Below are 20,769 nucleotides of genomic sequence, written 5' to 3'. Positions count from 1 at the left end.
ATGCGAGGGTGCAAAAAAAAAAAAAAAAAAAAAAAAAAAATCAAAATATTGAGAAAATCCCTTTTAAACTTGTCCAAATGAAGTTCTTAGTAATGCATATTACTAATCAAAAATACATTCTGATATACTTACGGTAGGAGATTATCCATGGAACATAATATCCTAATGAATTTTGGCACAAAAGAAAAATCTATAATTTTGACCCATACAATGTATTGTTGACTATTGCTACAAAAATACTTGTTATATTTATAAATATTTTGAAGTAGAAATGTATTCATTTATACTTTTATTGATTCACTGATTGCAAATGTTTACTTTTTTACTATTCCAGTCAGTTATGATGAATAATATTGAACACTGCTCATGAAATATCTGTTTTACTCCTAAAACTTGACAGTACAGATGTTAAATGGGTTGCAAAAGGCAATTTATGTTGACTTGCAGTGTTAGCGACACATGATGGATTGCAGACGTTAGCAGATCTGCAAACACTTTGAAACAAAGTTTGTGAAGCTCTTTCGTGGAGCTTCAGAGGAAATATATGAGATAACACTTTTTTTTCTTTCCTTTATTCTTCTTCTTTGAGGAACTGTTGTGAAATACACTTGACTATTTTTGAGATTTTTCTCTCCTATACAGTCAATGACAAATAGTCTAAATAATTTACTGCATTTGTTCTGAAAGGTTGGTGTCATGTTGTCCTTTTTTCAGCGCAGTTGGGGTCCTGGTTTTCGCTTGTTAAATCATTGTTATGTACACTGTAAGTAATGAAGCAGAGCCTGTATGTCTTTTTCAGTGCCACTCACTTTCCATGTCAGTATGGACCAAAATCTCCTTGTTGAATCTATGCCTCGAAGAATTAAGGCAGTTCTGAAGGCAAAAGGGGGTCCAACACGGTACTAGCAAGGTGTACCTAATAAAATGTCCAGTGAGTGTATGTGTTCACTGCAAAAAATGCTTTTCTTACACTGATCTATAATATAGAACTGGATTGCTCATGACGTCATTAAAGTGAAGCCGCCGCGCCGCCATATTGGTAATCCCTAGTGTGCGTAAACATTCCATTGAATTAATAGGAATTCGTATGATTTTAATGAGAAAACATCACCTCACAAGTCAGCGTTTATAAATCTGAAGTATTTCTGTATATTATTACAATGCAAACACCCTAGGCATGTAAACGGTTATTTATTTAAATGTCGCTAATTTCCCCTACTTATTAAAAAGCTAAATTCATTACAGTAGTGAGCATCATGAACCCGATAAACATCAGAAAGACACGACCTCACCATATATAACAAACTACAAACTGCTCTTTCTGAAATCTGAATTTATTCAAATAAATAACTGACTATATACAGTACGGATTTAAAGACATAAAGCTTTATTTCCCAGATAGTAAGTTAAGCTTTTCACTTATAGAGCAATATTAAACAACATAATTATATAATTCATTGTAATATATTCAAACCCATTTCTGATACTAATACGTCATGTTTAATAATTCCTGAAAAATTATGTTCATAAAGAAATAAGCTATATTTTGTGTGGAATCAGTTACCTGTGTCGTCAGTGCGCAGCAGACACACCCACCTTAACGGTTTAAATGTATCGATTATCCTGCCGCAAAAGTAAACATTAATTTAAATACACATAACATAAAAAACTGGTCCCTTTTGAATGATTTGAGTTATGAGTTATTTTAGGACAGCGGTTTGAATGTGACTCAATGGTGCTCTGCCGGTAGGGATTAGTAAGATGGTGGATCGAACACTTCCGGTGACTTCACTTTCTGTTGGCAGTTTAGAACGCGATGAGCGATCCAGTTATATATATATAGATCAGTGTTTTCTTACTTGTTTTCAGCCAAATTATCTATAAGTTCTTGAATCAAGAAGGATTTTCTATACATTATTTTCTTGTTTTCAGAAAAATCAAGCCACAATTAAGTGAGTTTTTGCTTGAAACAAGCTAAATAACCTGCCAATGGGGTGAGCTAGATAATCTTGTTTTCTGTTTTACATAAACAGAATTGTTCAACAGTTTGAACCTGTGGAGGTGTTTGCCTTCCATCCAGTTTTATGGCCTTCAGATCAACTGCTTGCATTTGTGGGCTTCAATGCTTTTTATATCTTATATTACTGATAGAAGGTTTGAAGCAAGGAAAAGGATTTGTGCTTTTATTTCAGGCTTTAAAGTGTAGCATGTTTAAAGTGTCTGTTGTAGGTCACTGTCTGTGTGTTATTTGAGTATACTTGAGAGATTAGGATTGACGCTTTGTTTCCTTCTCTAGATGTTGGTTCTGTGGAGGGTCTGGCTTACCATAGAGGATGGGACGTCCTGTACTGGACGAGCTCCACCACAGCCACCATCACCCGCCACAGCATCGACCAAACTAGACCAGACGCTTTCAACAGAGACACGGTGGTCTCCCTGTCTGAGGAGGACCACCCGCACGTCCTCACTCTAGATGAATGTCAGAAGTAAGTCTAGAGTTTTTAGTTCATCTTAGACATTTTGTAAGAGTATTCATTTTCAACTGTATGACTTATACAAACTGAATATGCAGACAGATGAAGAACAGCTATTTTAAGAGTGGGACTTTTATTTTTTTTGTAGTTTGAAAAATATTTTAATGTTACTGAAATAGAACTAGTGGGAATTGTTTTTTTTAAAAACGATTTGCTTTATAATTTAAATGAAAATATGTGCATTTATACGAAATATCAAATGTATATACATTCTTCTTTTTTATTATATTTATATATATTATGCATTTATTTGATAAATTTCTTCTAATTTTAATTTAGTGTTTTATATGTTTTTCTTAAATGTAATTTTCATAACTGATTGCTTTTGGAATTACATTTATACTCCATGGTAATAAATAAATAAATAAATAAATAAATACAAAACTTAAAAAAAAAAAAAAAAACTACTTATTTTCATTACTGTAAAATAAATCCATCCGTCTCAAAGGTCAAAAGTTTCTGGATTCCACCTGACCGCAAAAGAACCCCTGTTGATAAATTTGTTTTGATGGCTGTCTTTCCAAAGGGTCAATTAAGAAAGGGATCCTCTAATTATTTCAGAGTAATTAGTCCCCAGACCACATACAGAGTATTAATTTTACATCAGTGAGTTATGAGCTTCATAAAGATTCAGATTTTAAACAGAATGACCTGTGCTACAGAGATGTGCGGTATTAATCTTTAAACATTTGACGTTTGCATCTCTTGGTCTATGTCAGCAATTCCTTTCATTTGCAAATCAGAAAATATTAATTAAGTTCCACTTCTATGCATATATTTATTATAATTTTTTCTACTTTGGCCAATTGCTGCCCTGCTGAGCGGTTCATGATTGCCTTTTTGTTTAATCCTCTGATTTTAGTGTCATTTAGCGCAGTGGTTCTCAGCTATGTTTTACAGTAAACATTGCGCACAACTCATACGAAAGTAAACTAAAATGTGTGTAATAAAGTATAGGGTAAACGTATCCTATCAGGTGCGACTTATTTATCAAAATTAATTTGACATGAACCGAGAGAAATGAACCAAGAGAAAACGTTACCGTCTACAGCCGCAAGAGGGCGCTCTATGCTGCTCAGTGCTCCTGTAGTCTACTATTAGCGCCCTCTCGCAGCTGTAGACGGTAATGTTTTCTCTTGGGTCTAAATAAATGTGACTTATAGTCCAGTGCGACTTATATATGTTTTTTCCTCGTCATGACGTATTTTTGGACTGATGCGACTTATACTCAGGTGTGACTTATAGTCCGAAAAATACGGTACCTACAGTATTAAGCCCACCAAAATCTAAACTTTTAGATATTTTTAGTACAAAATATATTGGTATGTTAAAATAAAATATTAATCTCTCACACAAAAATATGTAATTTTATTTTAAATGACAAAAGCATTTCAATTAAGATATACATTGTTAAATAAAAAAAGCCTGGCTGTGCTTAATGGCTACATATATGCTCATATCATGTTTTATTAAAAGTGATTGTTTCATTTCATTATGAAACCACTTTTTTAAATGGATGTCAACTAGTCTATAGTCTCTTAAGCCTGAAATACTCCACTTCATGATTTTTGCCCCCATTTTCCACAGATTTACAGTCTGGAGAAGTTGATGCTAGTTGCCAAAGATCAGAGCCAGTCTGCAGAATCCATAGAAAATCGATTAACATAAAGTGTCAAGCATCAGTTAATATTTAAAATCTGTTTATAAAGTATTTACATAGATGTTCAATGTGGAAGAGCTTAAAGAGAGCACATTGAGCTTTATTGGAGCAGCAACATTTTCCAATAAATTTAATGTAATATTTATTAAAATGACAGGTTGTCATGTGACACACAGTCTTATAGAGCTAGTCAGCTAACTGTGTTCTGTAGTATCTGTGTTATGCTGCTAAAACTAACTTTTGGATCTAATGTAATTATTTCCCACAACTTAGGACCAAACATTTATAATATGCAATAGTCTGAACATTAATCCCTTAATTGTACAATAAGTAGTGAAACATACCCAAAAATAAAAGCCACTCTTTTGGTGAAAGTTTTTAGACAGCTTTCAGGATGGCAGCCAGACAGTGTGAACACATGGATTGACTTTAAATTATAGAGCGCATATAGTAACAAACATATCAGTTGGTTAAGACATCACGTAGGATGATAAATTATTGTTTATTTTCATAATCTGATCTCCAAAATGGAAGCGTGCTCAATGGGTACGTGATCTTAATAGGTATGTTTCCCTTTACAGTTATTTATTAAAATTACTATAAGTTGCTGAATTGCTAATACTTGTAAAAGCATTTTGTTGTCAGCACAGATAACAAGTTTTACAAGTGAAACTGTAGTTTTGTTCATGATTTTCTGAAATTCACATCTGCTAATCTGACTAGCATCTAGTAGAATTTGTGCCAACATACCACAAAGTTAGACTGAACGCACAATTTTTGACATCCACAACAAAAGATATACATATTTCTCATTTTTTTTAAAGTTGATAACCGTATATTTTTGTTATTCTTACCATGTTTTTTGTGCTTTATGTAGCAGTTAGCATCATGTAACATCTAAAATTCTGCTTCCTTGATCAAAACTGTCTTGTTGAGAACCACCTATCATCAATTATTAGATATATTGAGACAAATTGAGCTTATAAAAGTCATAGCACTGTGTTTACTTTGATTTTGCCTCAGGCGTCTACATTTAAAATGACTTTTCCCACCATTGTTGGTTAAGTTATATTCAGTCAGATGTGGAATTTTCCTATTTCTGTCTTACTTTTGACTATATATACATTGCCTGATGCTTGAAAAATGTTGTATATGGAAGCAAAATGACAGCTAGTTTTAGTGTTTGTCAAATTTCTAAGGGGAAACAATGCCATACTGACAGTTTGCGTTCTTCAGGTGTACGCTCATAAACAAGATCGTGTTTAACATGACTAATGTTTGTTAAACAAACATTCTCTTCAGTTTTTCTAAGTTGGACATCAGAAATGCAAACCATTGTAACTTCTCAATGGTACAGTAAAATACAATATAGTATATTTTAGTGTTAGCATTAGCATGGCAGTTTTTTATCTAAGGAACATTTCACTGCTTCATACCCTGACGGCACTTAGTCGGACAGTAGCAGTCGGTGTGTTAGCCTGTTAGAGAATTAGCACGATGATAAGTGGCTGCTTCTGTCAGCAAGAAGTCCCAGCGATCCAAAAGCTGCCAAAGATCACAGCTAGGAGTCACACGCCGGCGCTAGCAGCTGACACTGCAAGGTGCCGTCACATGCCAGGCTAGCACACTCGTCTCAAACACAAGGACATGCTCTGTCCTTCTACTGACTTGTCTTTTTCTGCCACGTTAAAATAAAAAGGGCTGTTGCTATTAGGCTGTAGACTTTTTTTTTTATTCTAATTTCAGATTAATACATTTTTAATGAGGCTATTAGCACAGTATAGTGAAGCATCAATGGTTCATGTTTTGTTTTAAGAAGGCTTATATCTAGACTCGGATCATTTTTATGTGTCATTCAAAGAAAACATTTACTGTGTGTATTACTGTACAGCTTATAAAAGTGAGAAGAGAACTAGCATGATTTGTTACATGCCACTACATTTGATCTTATATATGTAATTACATTTTTTAGTAATTTTTAATGGTGACATTATTGCTTAAGTAATACACAACTGATTGCATGCGTATGAAAGTTCAGTCAACCATACAAAAAGTTTCTGCCATATATAATAAGTAGTTACAATGTATTAATCTAATGTATTGTAATACTATATATATATATAAAATTAAAAAGCAACTGATCATAAACTTGAAACGTGCTGTTAAAAATGTTGTGCAAATAAATATATATATATATATATATATATATATATATATATATATATATATATATATATATATATATATATATATATATATATATATATATAAAATGGTCATATTTGAAATCTTTTGTCATACTGTATGGTAAATAAGTGGGGTTGTCAGATTAACATGTATATTTGATAAAATTAATAAAAAAAAAATAAAAATAAAAATAAAACCGCAACTGGTCATATACTTACATAAAAGTACATTTTTGTCATATATAATGGTAAAAATATAAAACATTAAATAAATGTAAGAATTATATTTAAAATATAATTTAAATTATTAATTTATTTAATATTTAATAATAATAATAATAATAATAATAATAATAATAATAATAATAATAATAATTACTATACATAATGGTTTATTATTATTGAATTAACAAATTAATAAAAATAATAATATTATATGAGTTTATTAATTCAGGAAATTCATGTGAAGTAATTAACTTATAAATTATATAATTAATGAATAAAATGACTGCTGATATACAGTGTATTGTCACACGGTGGTACTGTGTAGGAGCAGGGAGGATGCATCACAAAGTGCTTGAAAAAGATGTAAACTAATTCCCCATTTCACAAGGTGCAAACAAGATTACGCCTGTTTCGCATTAATGTTTAAGTTTTTTTCAAGATTGTAGATGTCAAGGTACAGAAACCAAATAATTAAATGTAAAATAGCACTGGATAGTCTTCAGAGTAAAAAAGAAATATACAATCAAACCTACATTTATTCAGACACCTTCAACATTTCTCACATTATTACAGTTTTGCTATATATATATATATATGAACGATGGACGATGGTCTATGAACGCATCCAATATAATACACATCCCATTTTTTCCCTCAACTGTTTACTTACACTTATGAAATAACTGACAGTTTTTTCGAGCATAATTTCAAGGTGGATATTTTGACATATTTTCTTTGTATTTGTCGGCACAAGAGCAAAAATAAGCAAATTCGATGTTCAAGTGTTTTGAGACGCCTTTCTCTGCGCAGAAGAGAGCTCGGCTCAGTGTCGCTGTCCGTGATATGCGTCTCTCTCTCTCTCTCTCTCTCTCTCTCTCTCTCTCTCCACACCGAACACAGCGCACAAGTAACCAGCTACTCCGTTCAGCTTTTCCGCGTCTTGTGTTTGGATGCTTTAATGTTTAAATCGACAAGCGGTAAGGCGTAAAAACATGTGAAAAGGATAAGCTTTCGTGAAGATGCGCAGCAGTGGCCCGTCAACTGTCCTGAGCATCTTTTTAGGCTGGCCTCAGTCAGTTGGTTATATAAAATATCAAGGTGAAAGTCATCATAGCTTGCCTAGACCCAGCTCCCAACCCAACTTTGAGAATCGATCAACGGCTATATTTTTTTATCGCACGATAAGAGTCTCGCGTTAACGCAGCACGTTAATGCCGATATCGGCCCACCACTAATATATATATATTACTTTTGATCATTTTCATACTTAAGTTTTAAAATGCATATTTGTGAAATTTTAATGTGACTTCTCAGGAAACCATGTATGTCTGAAAATTTGAAGAACTAATGGCTTATAATAGTGATACTTATTCTAAGAAAAGTGCTTCTGTGAGTTAAGTTTGATATTTTTTAAGGATGACTCCAGTTTTGTTTTTTTTAGGATGAGAGTTTTATGGTAAAAATCATGTGATGTGACAGCTAACAGTCTGTTTGTGTTCCCCCAGCTTGATGTTCTGGACTAACTGGAACGAGCAAAAGCCAAGTATCATGAGGTCGACTTTAACCGGCCGGAACATCCGCGTCATTGTTAGTGTGGATGTCATCACCCCTAATGGACTCACCATTGACCACAAAGCTGAAAAGCTGTATTTTTCAGACGGCAGTCTCGGCCACATTGAGAGGTGTGATTACGACGGCTCGCACAGATACGTGAGTATGGAGCTGCTTTGTGTGTAACTTTTAAAAAATGCATGGAAGTGCATTAGCTGAAGTGGAGGCTGTGCTTTAAGAGCAGTGCAAACGGCTTTCAGCCTTTGTAAAGCTTCTCTGTTTTGCTGAGGTGAGACATTGAAGGAGGACATAAAGAAATGTAGCTCCCGTCCACTGAATACAGGTTACTTGGGTTCAGTTCATTATAAAAATATACAGGTTTCTGTCATATATAGTAAGTAGGGATGTCAGTGTGACACACTAATTTCATAAAATGTATTATTCAATTTAATATTATTTGAATATAATTGGTTATAAAATAATGCACAAAAATAACGCAACTGGTCATATTCTTATGAAAAATCCTGTTCCTGTCATTTATAATATATTTTTTTTTGTTTATAATTAGTAGGGTTGTCTGTTTAACATGTTAATTTAATAAAAAAGATTATGAAAATATAGCACAAAAATGTAAAACAACTGATCATCCATGTTTTTTTTTCCCACATGTAATAAGTAGGGCTGTCAGTTGTACGTTAATTTAATAAAATGATATATAAAAATAATGCACAAAAAGAAACAAACAACAACACAATCTAGTTTCTGCTGTATATATATTAATTACGGCTGTTAGTTTAACATGGTAATTTAATATAATTAATTAGGGGAAAAAATACATAAATATTTAATAATACAAACATTTACAACTCAACTTAAAGAATTGTTCCAACTATATCAATTGACTGACAGACCTAAAAATAAGTTGTTAATAACTGCTAAAGTAAACCAATTTTAATGTTTACTTTCATCACAGGCCAGGAACCGCAGGTTAGAGGGTTTGACATTGTTTATCGGTTGATGACCGCCAACAATGCCGTGGTGTGCTAAATGGGTTCTAGGTGGCTAATGAAACGATCTGCTCGCTGGGCTATTAAAAGGTGAAAATTGGTCTGTGCGCACAAAAGGAAGATTTGTTTTGTTGCATGTCAGACAGATAGCAAGGCTAGTGAGGCAGACCCTGTCAGAGTGTACCATCTAGGTTACAGCTGACAGATTCAAACTCCAGCCTTTTCATACTTCCTCTAGAGGAAAACACACACAGCCACACATTTAAACTCCCAGGAGTTCAGAATCATGCAAATTAGATGAAACCTAATAACAACAAAACATCAGATATGCCACTTTCATTACGTAAAGTGTGTGATTTCTAAAACACTGTAACATTTTGTTACAGTGGTTGGAAAGCAATCTATTCTGTTCAGATTTTGAAAACCATTTTTAATTGCGTTATTGTGTAGTTTAATAATTTCTTTAAAGAAAGTGTTGTGTAAATATAGTTCCTACTTTCAAATGAGGCTTTTGTGAAAAGTGTTTCCATCCCGCTTTCTTACCCGCAATTTTATTTATTACCCGCAACTGCGAGTTTATTTTTCATAAATAGGAAAAAAGAGGAAAAAAGTCAGAATTGCAAGTTTGTATTATGAAAATCTTTGAATAAAAGTCAAAATCATAAAATTAGTTGTGTGATAAAACTCGCAAGTCATCGTCGTCGTCTTTGTTTTTTTTTTTTGTTTTTTTTTATTCAGTGGGGGTTTTGGCCTTCCACACATTGCAGTTGACAGTGAGAAATGTTTTCCTCAATCTAGATTTGCAGTTTTCACAGTTGTATTTTACGTTCAGCTTAATTTGCAGTTTTCCTCAAAGGTAGTGAATATGTTGTAGATTTGTTAAACTAATACAAAGTTCTGTCATGAAACTCTAGATGGCACAGATCTATAGGCTGTAACTCAATCTGGTATAGTGATGTCATTGTGGATGGAAACTAGCCATTGGCTAAATTCAGTTCAATGCATGAAATGGCAACATGTATGTTACAATTGAACGTGGTCCCTTTTCAAATAAATTGTAATAAATAAAATGATTCACATAGCATAGCTGATTGGTTACTTTTCAAATTATCAACTCCACATTCAAATGTGAGGCCTGTGCTTGCTGTAACATTTGCAGCGTACTTCAGAAACCTCCCCAGCTCTTTTAGTTTTCAAATTTATGAACAATCAAATAGTATGTACTGTGTAATTTACCTATTTCCAAAAGTAGTAAATGCATTGTAAATGTTACAGCAATGTTATCATTTTCAAATTAAGCTTTACTCTTTGCAATTGGCTGGGAAGCATTTGATTCATTTCAGATTTGTAGTTTTTAGTTTTTAAGCATGTTACTTCATGAATAAAAAAAAAAAAAAAAGGTTGTAAATACACTGTAGAAAGGCTACACTAATGTTATCACATTCAAATGAGGCTTTTCGGTTTACATCTGGTTTTAAAAAGCATTTGCTTCAACTCCGTAGTTTTCAGTTGTTTATATTTTTACAACTATTTCTTTAACGGAGAATCGCCAATAAAAATTTCACAATGTCGCAATTCCACAATTTCGCAATTCTTTCCAGTACTCATAAAAATCACATCCAATTAGATCTAACTACCTTATGGGCACATTTGATTTGTTCTGTACATAAAAAGGGCGGAGCTTAGCCAAGGGGTCAGTATAGCTTTAAAAAAATAGAACCTGTTTAATTAAGGTTATGTTTGAGTAACCCGCCATCACATTATTGGAGAGCAAAGTCTGAAATAATCCCTGCTTAGAAGCTACTTGAAACGTAAGCCTGCGCTCGGAGCAGGAATGTCATGTTCGTGTCCACTGATTCGTAATTCAATGCTAAAAACTTTAGATCGAGAGCATGAAGAGGTTTTTTACCTGTGGAGACGACAGCTCTGATATCAGAACGTCATGCAGATATGTCTGCCACATCTTTCATCCTGATCCCCCACACATGTGTGTGGGGCGGCGATGAAACACTTGGGAATAAAGACGTCTCGACCGCATGAGGGTGAGAACACGTGTTTGACATGTTGTCATCGCGGATTAAAGTGCAAGCCTCGCTCTCCATGCGCCAATCCAGCTGCCTATTATTATTACAAAGAAACTGGCATTCAAACGGACGGCCCCTCAGAGACATCTGTGTCTGCGTGTGTTACTGAAGAGCGGTTAATGCTGCACTTCAGAACAGATGTGTGTGGCTCACAAAAGCCAAGCAAAAAATAAATAAAAAATGAAAAATGAAAAGCTCTTAAATTTGAGGAAAAAAAAAATATATAAAAAAAATGTGTGCAGCCTCTCTTTTAACCCATCAAGGGTTACATGCAGTTTGAAACTGTAATTTAGTATTTGTAGTGGCTTGTTTTGTGGATGTTATATTATATAGTAACTTAACAGAAATATTGGTTTCTCTATTTATTTGGATTTGTATAGTTATATATTTATCCTTCCTTTTCTTTGTTGCTTTGCTATATTATGTTAAGATAGTTTTTGTGGCCTGAAGTTTTTCTTTTTCTTCTTCTTGTTTTGTATTTGTGTCTATTTTATCTGTCATTTTTATCCATCCATCCATCTATCTTGTTTCAACAACAACAATATAATGATGTACACATAAAAAAGATTTTATTGACTTTTTTTTCCTCTCTGAAAAAGAAAAAGAAAAAAGAGAACTTAATCTAAAGGAAATGAAACAAAAAAAAATAAAAAAAATAATTGTAATCTAATTGTCAAAATTGCTGACAAAAATTGCTTTTGTCAAAATGCTTTGATTTTATGAAGTTTTATTTATTTACCGCTGTTTGTTGTAAAAAAAAAAAAATTATTCAAATAAATGTGAGAAATCAACATTTTTCTTTTTTTTAACACACAGGGAAAAAAATGACTTAATCTCATTGACTTTTCAAAACTGTTATCACATTAATTAATTCGTTTTATTTACTCAGTTTTTTTTTTTTTTTTTTTTTTTTTTTTTTTTGCTTTTCATATAAATCTGAGAATTAAGAAGGTTTTTTTTTTTTTTACATTTTTTTACATGTACATCAGACAAATAAATATATGATAGACCTACTGCATTATTTAATTTTCTTTAATGTAACCTTCGGGGCATATGTACCATATGGAGTTGTGGAGAAAAATAAATACATAACAAGTGATGATACAGTTTTCACTGAGTGAGTCATGACAGTTTGTTTTTGATAAGGACCGAATGTTTTTAGTGAAAGTTTTATTTTACGTACCAAAGTCAAATTCGAAATCTATTTGTTGAGTGTAGATTTTGAACCCCGGTTTGTTCCCATCTCTACCATCTCCGTTTTCTGAGTGACAGGACTCAATCCATTTCCTCCAGGCACGTGAAGAACAGCCTCTCTTTCACAGCTTAACTTCCTCCCCGAGGCAGTGCGTGATGTACTGTATCTCTGTGTCTGTTACAACAGCGATTCCATTTACACTCTCTCTAGATCTGGTTTAATCATTTATAATGTGGGGGATAATGGAGGAGGGCTGTCCTTCGGGTGTCACGATGCTTCCCCTCTGGCTCTGGACGGGCCCGTGTGTCTGTGTGAATTATACAGACACTCACTGTACTTTATTTTGGTCTGTGCACCTTGGTGCTGAAAGTAAACTGTCTGATGGAACTGTGCTGTACAGCAGGAGAGATGCTTTCATTTATTTATTACCAGTGCTTCAAAGTTATTTAATGATTTTTACAAGATAACTGTAAGATTTATGAATAGAATCTATCTGTCTGTCTGTTGGTCTGTCCATCCGTCCGTCTGTCTGTCCTTATATCTGTCTTTCCAACATTGTTCTATCATACTGTCTCTCCATTCATATCATACTGTCTCTCTGTTGTTTTTCCTGTCTGTCTGACACTCCATCCATCCATCCTTCTATCTGTCATCCTACCTGTCTGTCTATCTATCTTTCTATCGATAACCCATCCATCCACCCTTCCATCTATCCACCATTCTATCTATTGTTCTATCCATCCATCCATCCGTCATTCATTCATCCATCCATCCATCCATTGTTCTGTCATTCTACCCATCTGTCTGTCTGTCCATCCATCCATCCATTCATCCATCCAACATTCTATAGTTCTATAGTTATCATTCTATCATTCTATCTGTTGTTCTTTCTTTTTCTATTGTTCTCATTCTATCAAACTATCTGTTGTTCTATTTTTTATCAATCCATCCAGTGTTGTATCTGTTTTGTCTGTCTGTCTGTCTTTCCATCCATTGGTCTCTCTGTTGTTTTATCTGTCTGTTTGTCCATCCATCTATCAATCGAACCATCATTTTAACTTTTTATATATTTATTTTGATCTGTTTTGCTATCCATCTGGCATTTAAGCACAAGCTCCAAAAGTTCAGAACGTTTTAAATTAATGAGAAATATAAATTCACCAAAAGTCTACAACCTGAAATGTTTAATGGTGCTCTTATAAAAAAACTGTATTTTTTTATTAGTGTTATCAGGATATTTCCCTCACTTAAATTCTTCTACTTAAATTTGTAGGTAATCGTGAAATCAGGACCCGGAACGTTCTTTGGCTTGGCAATTTACAGAGACTTCATCTTCTGGTCGGACTGGACGCAGCGGGCTGTGATCCGCTCCGATAAATTCACCGGAGCCAATACGAAAGTCCTCCGTGCAGACATCCCTCATCAACCGATGGGAATCATCGCTGTTTCCAACGACACCAACAGCTGTACGTGATTAATTTCCTTTGTTCCGTCACATGACGCAACTGTTTTAACATTTAACTCAAACCAAACGTTTTTAGATGTATTGAAACTGAAGTGTTGGCTCAACAAACTTTTATAATATATTCCTAAAACCCTTGAATCAAAGAGAGTTTTAAAACGAGCAGATAAACACGTTTTTCGGTTGACGTAGCAGATCTTCTTGTTCGTCTTGTTTGTATTAGTCACACAAAGCTTGTTTGTATTATTCACACAAGGTGTCTGAGATGCTTACTCTGTGATGAGAGCAGACACAATGCAAAGTCACTGATGTTAGATGCGTCAGAAGTCACTGGGGACTTTTTTGATGGTTGTGCGGGAAGCTGGAACGAAATCAACACAATCTGACCTGAGGGTCAGATGAGCTGATGAACATAGTCACAGTGTGCTTTGCTGACTGTGTATTACAGGACAAGCTTGGTTTATGTCAGCATGGTGTGATAAATACAAAGACAAATCATGTTAATGAGTGACTGTTAGGGGTTGTGACTAGACTTATCCCATGAGACGAGACACGAGATGGTTCACAAGGATAGGATGAGACGAGATGAGACAATATTTTTAGATTTTTGATTTTTTGATTAAATATACAGGGAAACTAGACTTATTCAACTGAAAAACTAAATTAAAAAAATGAAAGCACATTTTTAAATGTACTTTATGAATTGAAACTTCTATTTTAATAAATTATATGTAGCAATAAACAACACTTAAACTAGAGCTGCATGATTCTGGAAAAATTGAGAATCTTGTTTATATATATACCATATTTTTCGGACTATAAGTCCCACCTAAGTATAAGTCACATCAGTCCAAAAATACGTCATGACGAGGGAAAAAAACACACATATAAGTCGCACTTGACTATAAGTCGCATTTATTTAGAACCAAGAACCAAGAGAAAACATTACTGTCTACAGCCGCGAGAGGGCACTCTATGTTTTTAGTAATAGGCTACAGGAGCATTGAGCAGCATAGAGCGCTCTCTGGCGGCTGTAGACCGTAATGTTTTCTCTTGGTTCATTTCTCTTGGTTCATGTCAAATTAATTTTGATAAGTTGCACCTGACTATAAGTCACAGGACCAGCCAAACTATGAAAAGAAGTATATATAAATTAAATATAAAAAAATATATATAAATTACACATTTCAATGAAGGGGTCAGTGTCTCAATTCATAAAAACCTGCTTCACAATTGGAATCTCCTGAATGAATGATTCAATGGAAAACTTTTTTAAATGGTGAGTTGTTGCCACCTCCTGGTGGAAGAGGATAAACGTTACAATACATACAAGTATTACGATGTTTTAGTTTTGAGTGGTACTGTAAACAGTTAATGTTTATTCCCAAATTATAAACTTTTATCCCAGTACTTGTGTTATTTAAATGTTTGTAACACAGAAATAATGATTTGTGTTGTGTTGTGTTGCTCTTTCTGGATCAGCAGCAGCATGAATGATTTATTAAAGGGGGGGGGGGGGGTGAAATGCTCGTTTTCACTCAATATCCTGTTAATCTTGAGTACATATAGAGTAGTACTGCATCCTTCATAACTCCAAAAAGTCTTTAGTTTTATTATATTCATAAGAGAAAGATAGTCTGTACCGATTTTTCCCGGAAAAACACGACCAGCTGGAGGCGTGACGTGTGGGCGGAGCTAAAGAATCACGAGCGCCAGTAGGCTTTTGCGTTGAGAGCGTTTGGAAGCTGTGACATTACCGTGAGGAAAAAATCATCCAAAACAAACCATGGCTAACAGTCAGATTCAGCATATATTTATGATCCAGAATCAGATCCAGAGGCTGAAATTTAACAAGAGCATCAGCAACAACGACATCTCTATGTGGTATGTACTGAAACTGTATATATTTGCTTAGCGGTATTGGAAAATGACGTTCCACTTTGTTGTCTTTTTTTTTATTTATTATTATTAAGCTGTACATGTGGAAAGTGCAGTTTGATGACAACATCGCATGTTGTTTACTTGATGTGCTTACGCGCCGATAGCTAAGTTAACAACACAGAGATATTTGAAGCAGTTTTACTCACCGCATGCGGTTCCAACCCACGATCGTGACGCTTTTCGTTGGGACTGCATTATCCTTAAGAAATAAACGATATGCAAATCCGTCGTCAAACTGGACCTTGTTTTAAATCAAGCATCTTCGAAATGCAGGGAACAAACACAAACACTTGCACAACTCCGTTGATGCTCTGTAAAAATAAACTCCATCCACTGGTCCCTTAATGCTGTTTCTCTTTTGGTAATCTGTGCAGGGTTGTCTTGCCCTGGCAACCAAAAACACACTCCTTTTGTGACATTTCGCGACGCTCTCGCTTTGATCAGTGAACGTCTGTGGTGCTCTCAGTGCTCTGCTATACGGGAGCGCGCTCTTCCGGCAGACATGCTCTCAGGACCCATATAAGGAAATTCCGCTCCATCTAACGTCACACAGAGCCATACTCTAAAAAAAACTTTCCCAAACTTGTGACAAACCGGAAGAAATATTTTTGGAACAGAAATACTCCTTCAAACATACAACTTAATTTTTGAAACTTTGTCCATGTTTAGCATGGGAATCCAACTCTTTAACAGTGTAAAAAACTCAGTATGCATGAAATAGCATTTCACCCCCCCTTTAACATGGGCAGTGATAAAACATACTTCTCGTATTATACAGACACTCGCAATGTGAAACATCGTATTAGATATAGCTTAATCGTTGTCATTCAGGAATAAGAACGCATGGGTGTTTGAATCTAGATTGCAATCTTTAAACGATTAATCATGCAGCTCTAATGTAAACACTGCAAATTATTTTTCAAGGATATCGTCACATTCTCGGGAGAACAGTCGGATCTTGCAAGACACATATTTTATATTGTCAGTATTTTGACTTTTACGTTTATATTTTCGGACCACAAAATTTAAACCTGCAGTGCTTGGTAATTGCATCTGTTGAAACTCCCAAGGAGCACCACATTTCAAGTGCCTGAGGTGTAAATCTTTTAAAGGGAATAAACTACATTCGATTCACTCAGGAAGTAAAACTGCACCTTGAAATTTACAGAATTAGCAGAAATGATAGAACATAAGACATTTATAAAATGCCGACTTTCCGCTCCGCTTCTTTCTTGGCATCGATACAGACATTTCTTTGTTTGCAATTCAAGCCTCAATGCTTCAAAGGACTCTAATGGAAGCAGCTTAGATGCTTGGCATCCTAAACCGCAAACTGAGATTTTTTTCATCCCAGGACTCTCTTAGGAGACTTGGACCTCGGTAGCCACCGTCCCTGCTATCTATATAGTGCAGATGATTCTATTAAGGGAATTTACACAGACGGAGCTATAAAATGCTGTAATTCTAAGTTATTTCCCACTTTACCTTTTAAATCATAACAAAAATAAGACAAACTTATGCTGTTCCAAACCACATTACTTTTTCCTTCTACATATAATGACATACATACTATTTTTTTAGGTTAACTTTCCCTTTAAAAGTGGGTACCATCTGCAGTTCCTTTTATTCCAACTAATAAACATTCCTTTATAATCGCCAGCCAACAGAAATCAGCCATCGTAGAGTCCATGTTATTAAAAGCCCCATCCCATAATAAGCGAAAGCCTCCCAGGACTGACGCCCCATGTCGCTACGGTGAAAGACGCTGGCCCAGTGCACTCATCTGAATCCTCACCATTTGTGCAGGGGAATACGCTCGGCCCACGGCTCTGGAGTCTGGCAGCCGCTTGTGTGTAGATAGGGCACGGTTCAGAGACCCGCGCTCCACGCCAACGTCTGTGCCAAGCACAGTTCAAGCTCACACCCGCTGAGGAGCCCAACCCTCTGACTGGCACTGCAAGAGTGCCCTTCAAGCATTGAGTGTGTGTGTGTGTGTGTACGGAGCTCAGCTGAATGTATTGTGTTAAAGACATCGGATGCCTTAGGCCACAGTTAAAATATAGCGGTGAGAAATTGATAAAATATTTCACACAGCATTCAATAATGCTGTTCTGTATTCCAACAAACATGTTTTGTGGTCATTACTAAATAATACAAGGAACCTTCATTATATTAATAAATTCATACGCTAGAAAGATTCTGTGTCTGAATTGCTTGGATCTAAATCCAGATTGTCATTCAGATGTCCTGCTGCTCTCAATAGATTCAAAATCTTGACTGTGATCCATGTTCTAAATCTAGATTATGTTTCAGATTCCATTTGCACGGAATATAGAATCTGGAACCAGTTTGTGATTATGCATCCAAATTGGAGCCCAAATTAATTTTGTTCTGAATATAGATTTTAAGATTGTGAATCTGATTCATATTGATAAAATAATAGCATTTACATGCAAATTGTAATTCAGATTTCCCTTGCTCTAAATACAGATTTTAAATGAAGATCGCGGTTTAGTTTGTGATAAATTTCAATATTTTAAATTAAGATTGATTAATACTCTAAATATGGAATTCTGAAACCATATTATGATTAATTTTGTACATCCAAATTGCAATCTAAATTTCTTCTGAAAATTTATTTTATTAAAAATATTGTGATTCAAATTCATATTGTTCAGAATATAAAGATTATTTAGAGATTTTCGAGTCTATGAAGTTTGTGGTCAAGACTCGTCTAGAGTAGGGTTCATACTTTAACTCCAGATTATGATTCAGATTCCGTATGATATAAATATATAGTCCTGGAACTAGTAGGGATTTTCATGTTAACCATTTCACCGTTAACATGAACGCTAAATCGAATGTGAAAGTGAACAGCCAGTGTACATTCAAAAGTGATTTCAATACCTGTACATTGATAATGCAATAATTATAAACAATATAAGAATGTTTGCGGGAGTGGCCACAAAAATTGTTATGGTCAGAAATTGAGCGAGAGCGGCATTACGAAACAGTCCTGCGTGGAGCTTTTACTCCAGACTATCTGCACAGTACGTCGACATTTTAAGCAACTTTTTAAAAATAAAAAGAAGGTATACTTAGTGTATGCCTATTTATTTTATTCTTTTATTTGATATTGTCTTGTTTTTCTCTGTTATCAGAAGCGCTGCAGGTGTGTGATAATTTGTTGCTGTATTGTTCTGTATGCTGCTGTTTGTACGTTAAAATAAACTTGTGGGAAAAAAAAGATTTTATTTTAAATGGGTCACAGACACTCATCCATTCTATTTTTATTTAATAGTCCTACTGATTTATTGTTCCAATCTTATCAGTTAACAGTTAATGTTCGGATAACAAGTAACAGGGAAAGTTACAGAAATAAACATCCCTAGTAACCAGGTTATCATTAATATTGTAGATCCATATGGCAATCCAAATACTGTACAGTAAATGTTGCTCTTAATTATAAATTCTTTATTCTGCAGTTTAAATGCTAAACCCCCCAATATTAATATTAAATAACAATACTTTTATATATATTTTTATTTATTAATTTATTTATTGTTGTACATCTCACGATTTGTCTCAGAGCACTAAAATGAGTGATTTTACCAAAGATTTCTCTTTCTACTTTTAGGTGAGTCATCCCCATGCAGCGTGAATAATGGAGGGTGCCATGACCTCTGCCTTTTGACTCCACTTGGTGTGGTAAACTGTACATGCCGTGGAGAACGGATATTACTGGATGATAACAGATGTGTATGTAAGTCCTGTATCCTCTCTGTCTCTGTACCTCTTGCTCATTTTCAGTCACCCAAATTTTTTTTTTCCATATCTGTTTTTATTGAAGCTATCGTTATGCTGGCGTTTTCCAAATAATAGCAGATATTTCTGCTTGGGATGCTGGTGTTGAAGCAAGTTATGAGAATGTGCAATGTTTGGCGGCTGATTCGCTCTGGATTAAAATTTAGAGCGCACATTCAGGTCTGACGTGCCCTTGGTCTAGAGGCGGATAGCTGAGAAACAGGGGGTATGTGGGACAGAACGGCTGCTTTTAGCATAGTGAGAAGAACATTCTGCTGCCCTAGGAGCAAACTACAGCATAAATCTCTCAGCAAGGCTGTGGTCCAACAACCTTATTACTGCAGCATTCTTATGCTAATTATTATTTATATTATTTGCAAATCTGATTGACTGAGATTCCTGTGGCTCTGAATGTAGATTCCAAATCCAGATTGTGATTCAAATTAATTTTGGTCAGAATTTAGGTTCTGGGCCCAGATTATGAAAAACTAAGTGTGCATATAGATTGTAATTCAGCAGCCAAGATTGTGATATCGACTCAGATTGTAACCAATATTCTGAATCCAGATTATGATTCACATTCTATTTGCTATGAATATGTCATTTTGGAACCAGATTGTAATCTATATAGTACATCAATTTAGTAGTACATCATTTTACTTCAAATATTCTAAATCCAAATTTGTGATTCAGATTCATTTTCCTCAGAATTTAGAATTAGAAATTTAGGTTCTGGATCCAGATTGCATACAGTTTGTAATTCCTAAGGTGACCCTATGCGCAAAAAAAACAAAGTGCACCACAATGCTTCAAGTCAAACGAACGAACAGACACGTGAAAGCGATTCGAAAGCATAAGGAGCCGTCTGTTCTGAACATTATAGCTCTCATGAATGTTACACAACGATCAACCTGCACAGTGCAAATAGCCAAAACCTGGATATTTTAGGCAATATTAAAATCCTGCCTAGGATGTGTCCTGTATGAACGGCGCATATGGTCACATCTTAAATCAAAAAGGATTTTCTAGTTGCTGGTTTCTTTACAACATATTTGCATAGTTGATACTGTTGGCTAGATCTAGATATTAAATGGTTCGGGGGGCTTCTGTCTAGACATTG

The 20,769-nt window shown here is 34.7% G+C and overlaps 1 protein-coding gene across 1 annotated transcript in view; it reads left to right on the top strand.

The window, feature by feature from the left end:
* The window catches only part of LOC127988090 (low-density lipoprotein receptor-related protein 1B-like), a 249,172-nt gene that overhangs the window by 146,812 nt on the left and 81,591 nt on the right, over positions 1-20,769 (top strand). Inside the window, exons 42-45 of the mRNA XM_052590619.1 lie at positions 2,297-2,486; positions 8,111-8,315; positions 13,716-13,908; positions 19,483-19,608. Coding sequence (XP_052446579.1) covers positions 2,297-2,486; positions 8,111-8,315; positions 13,716-13,908; positions 19,483-19,608 — 714 coding nt within the window. The remainder of the gene's footprint in view (positions 1-2,296; positions 2,487-8,110; positions 8,316-13,715; positions 13,909-19,482; positions 19,609-20,769) is intronic.

Source organism: Carassius gibelio, chromosome B22 (genome assembly GCF_023724105.1).
Source record: "Carassius gibelio isolate Cgi1373 ecotype wild population from Czech Republic chromosome B22, carGib1.2-hapl.c, whole genome shotgun sequence".
NCBI classification, from domain to species: domain Eukaryota; kingdom Metazoa; phylum Chordata; class Actinopteri; order Cypriniformes; family Cyprinidae; genus Carassius; species Carassius gibelio.
Note: the sequence above shows the minus strand (reverse complement) of the source record. Positions and strands in the feature narration are given on the sequence as shown.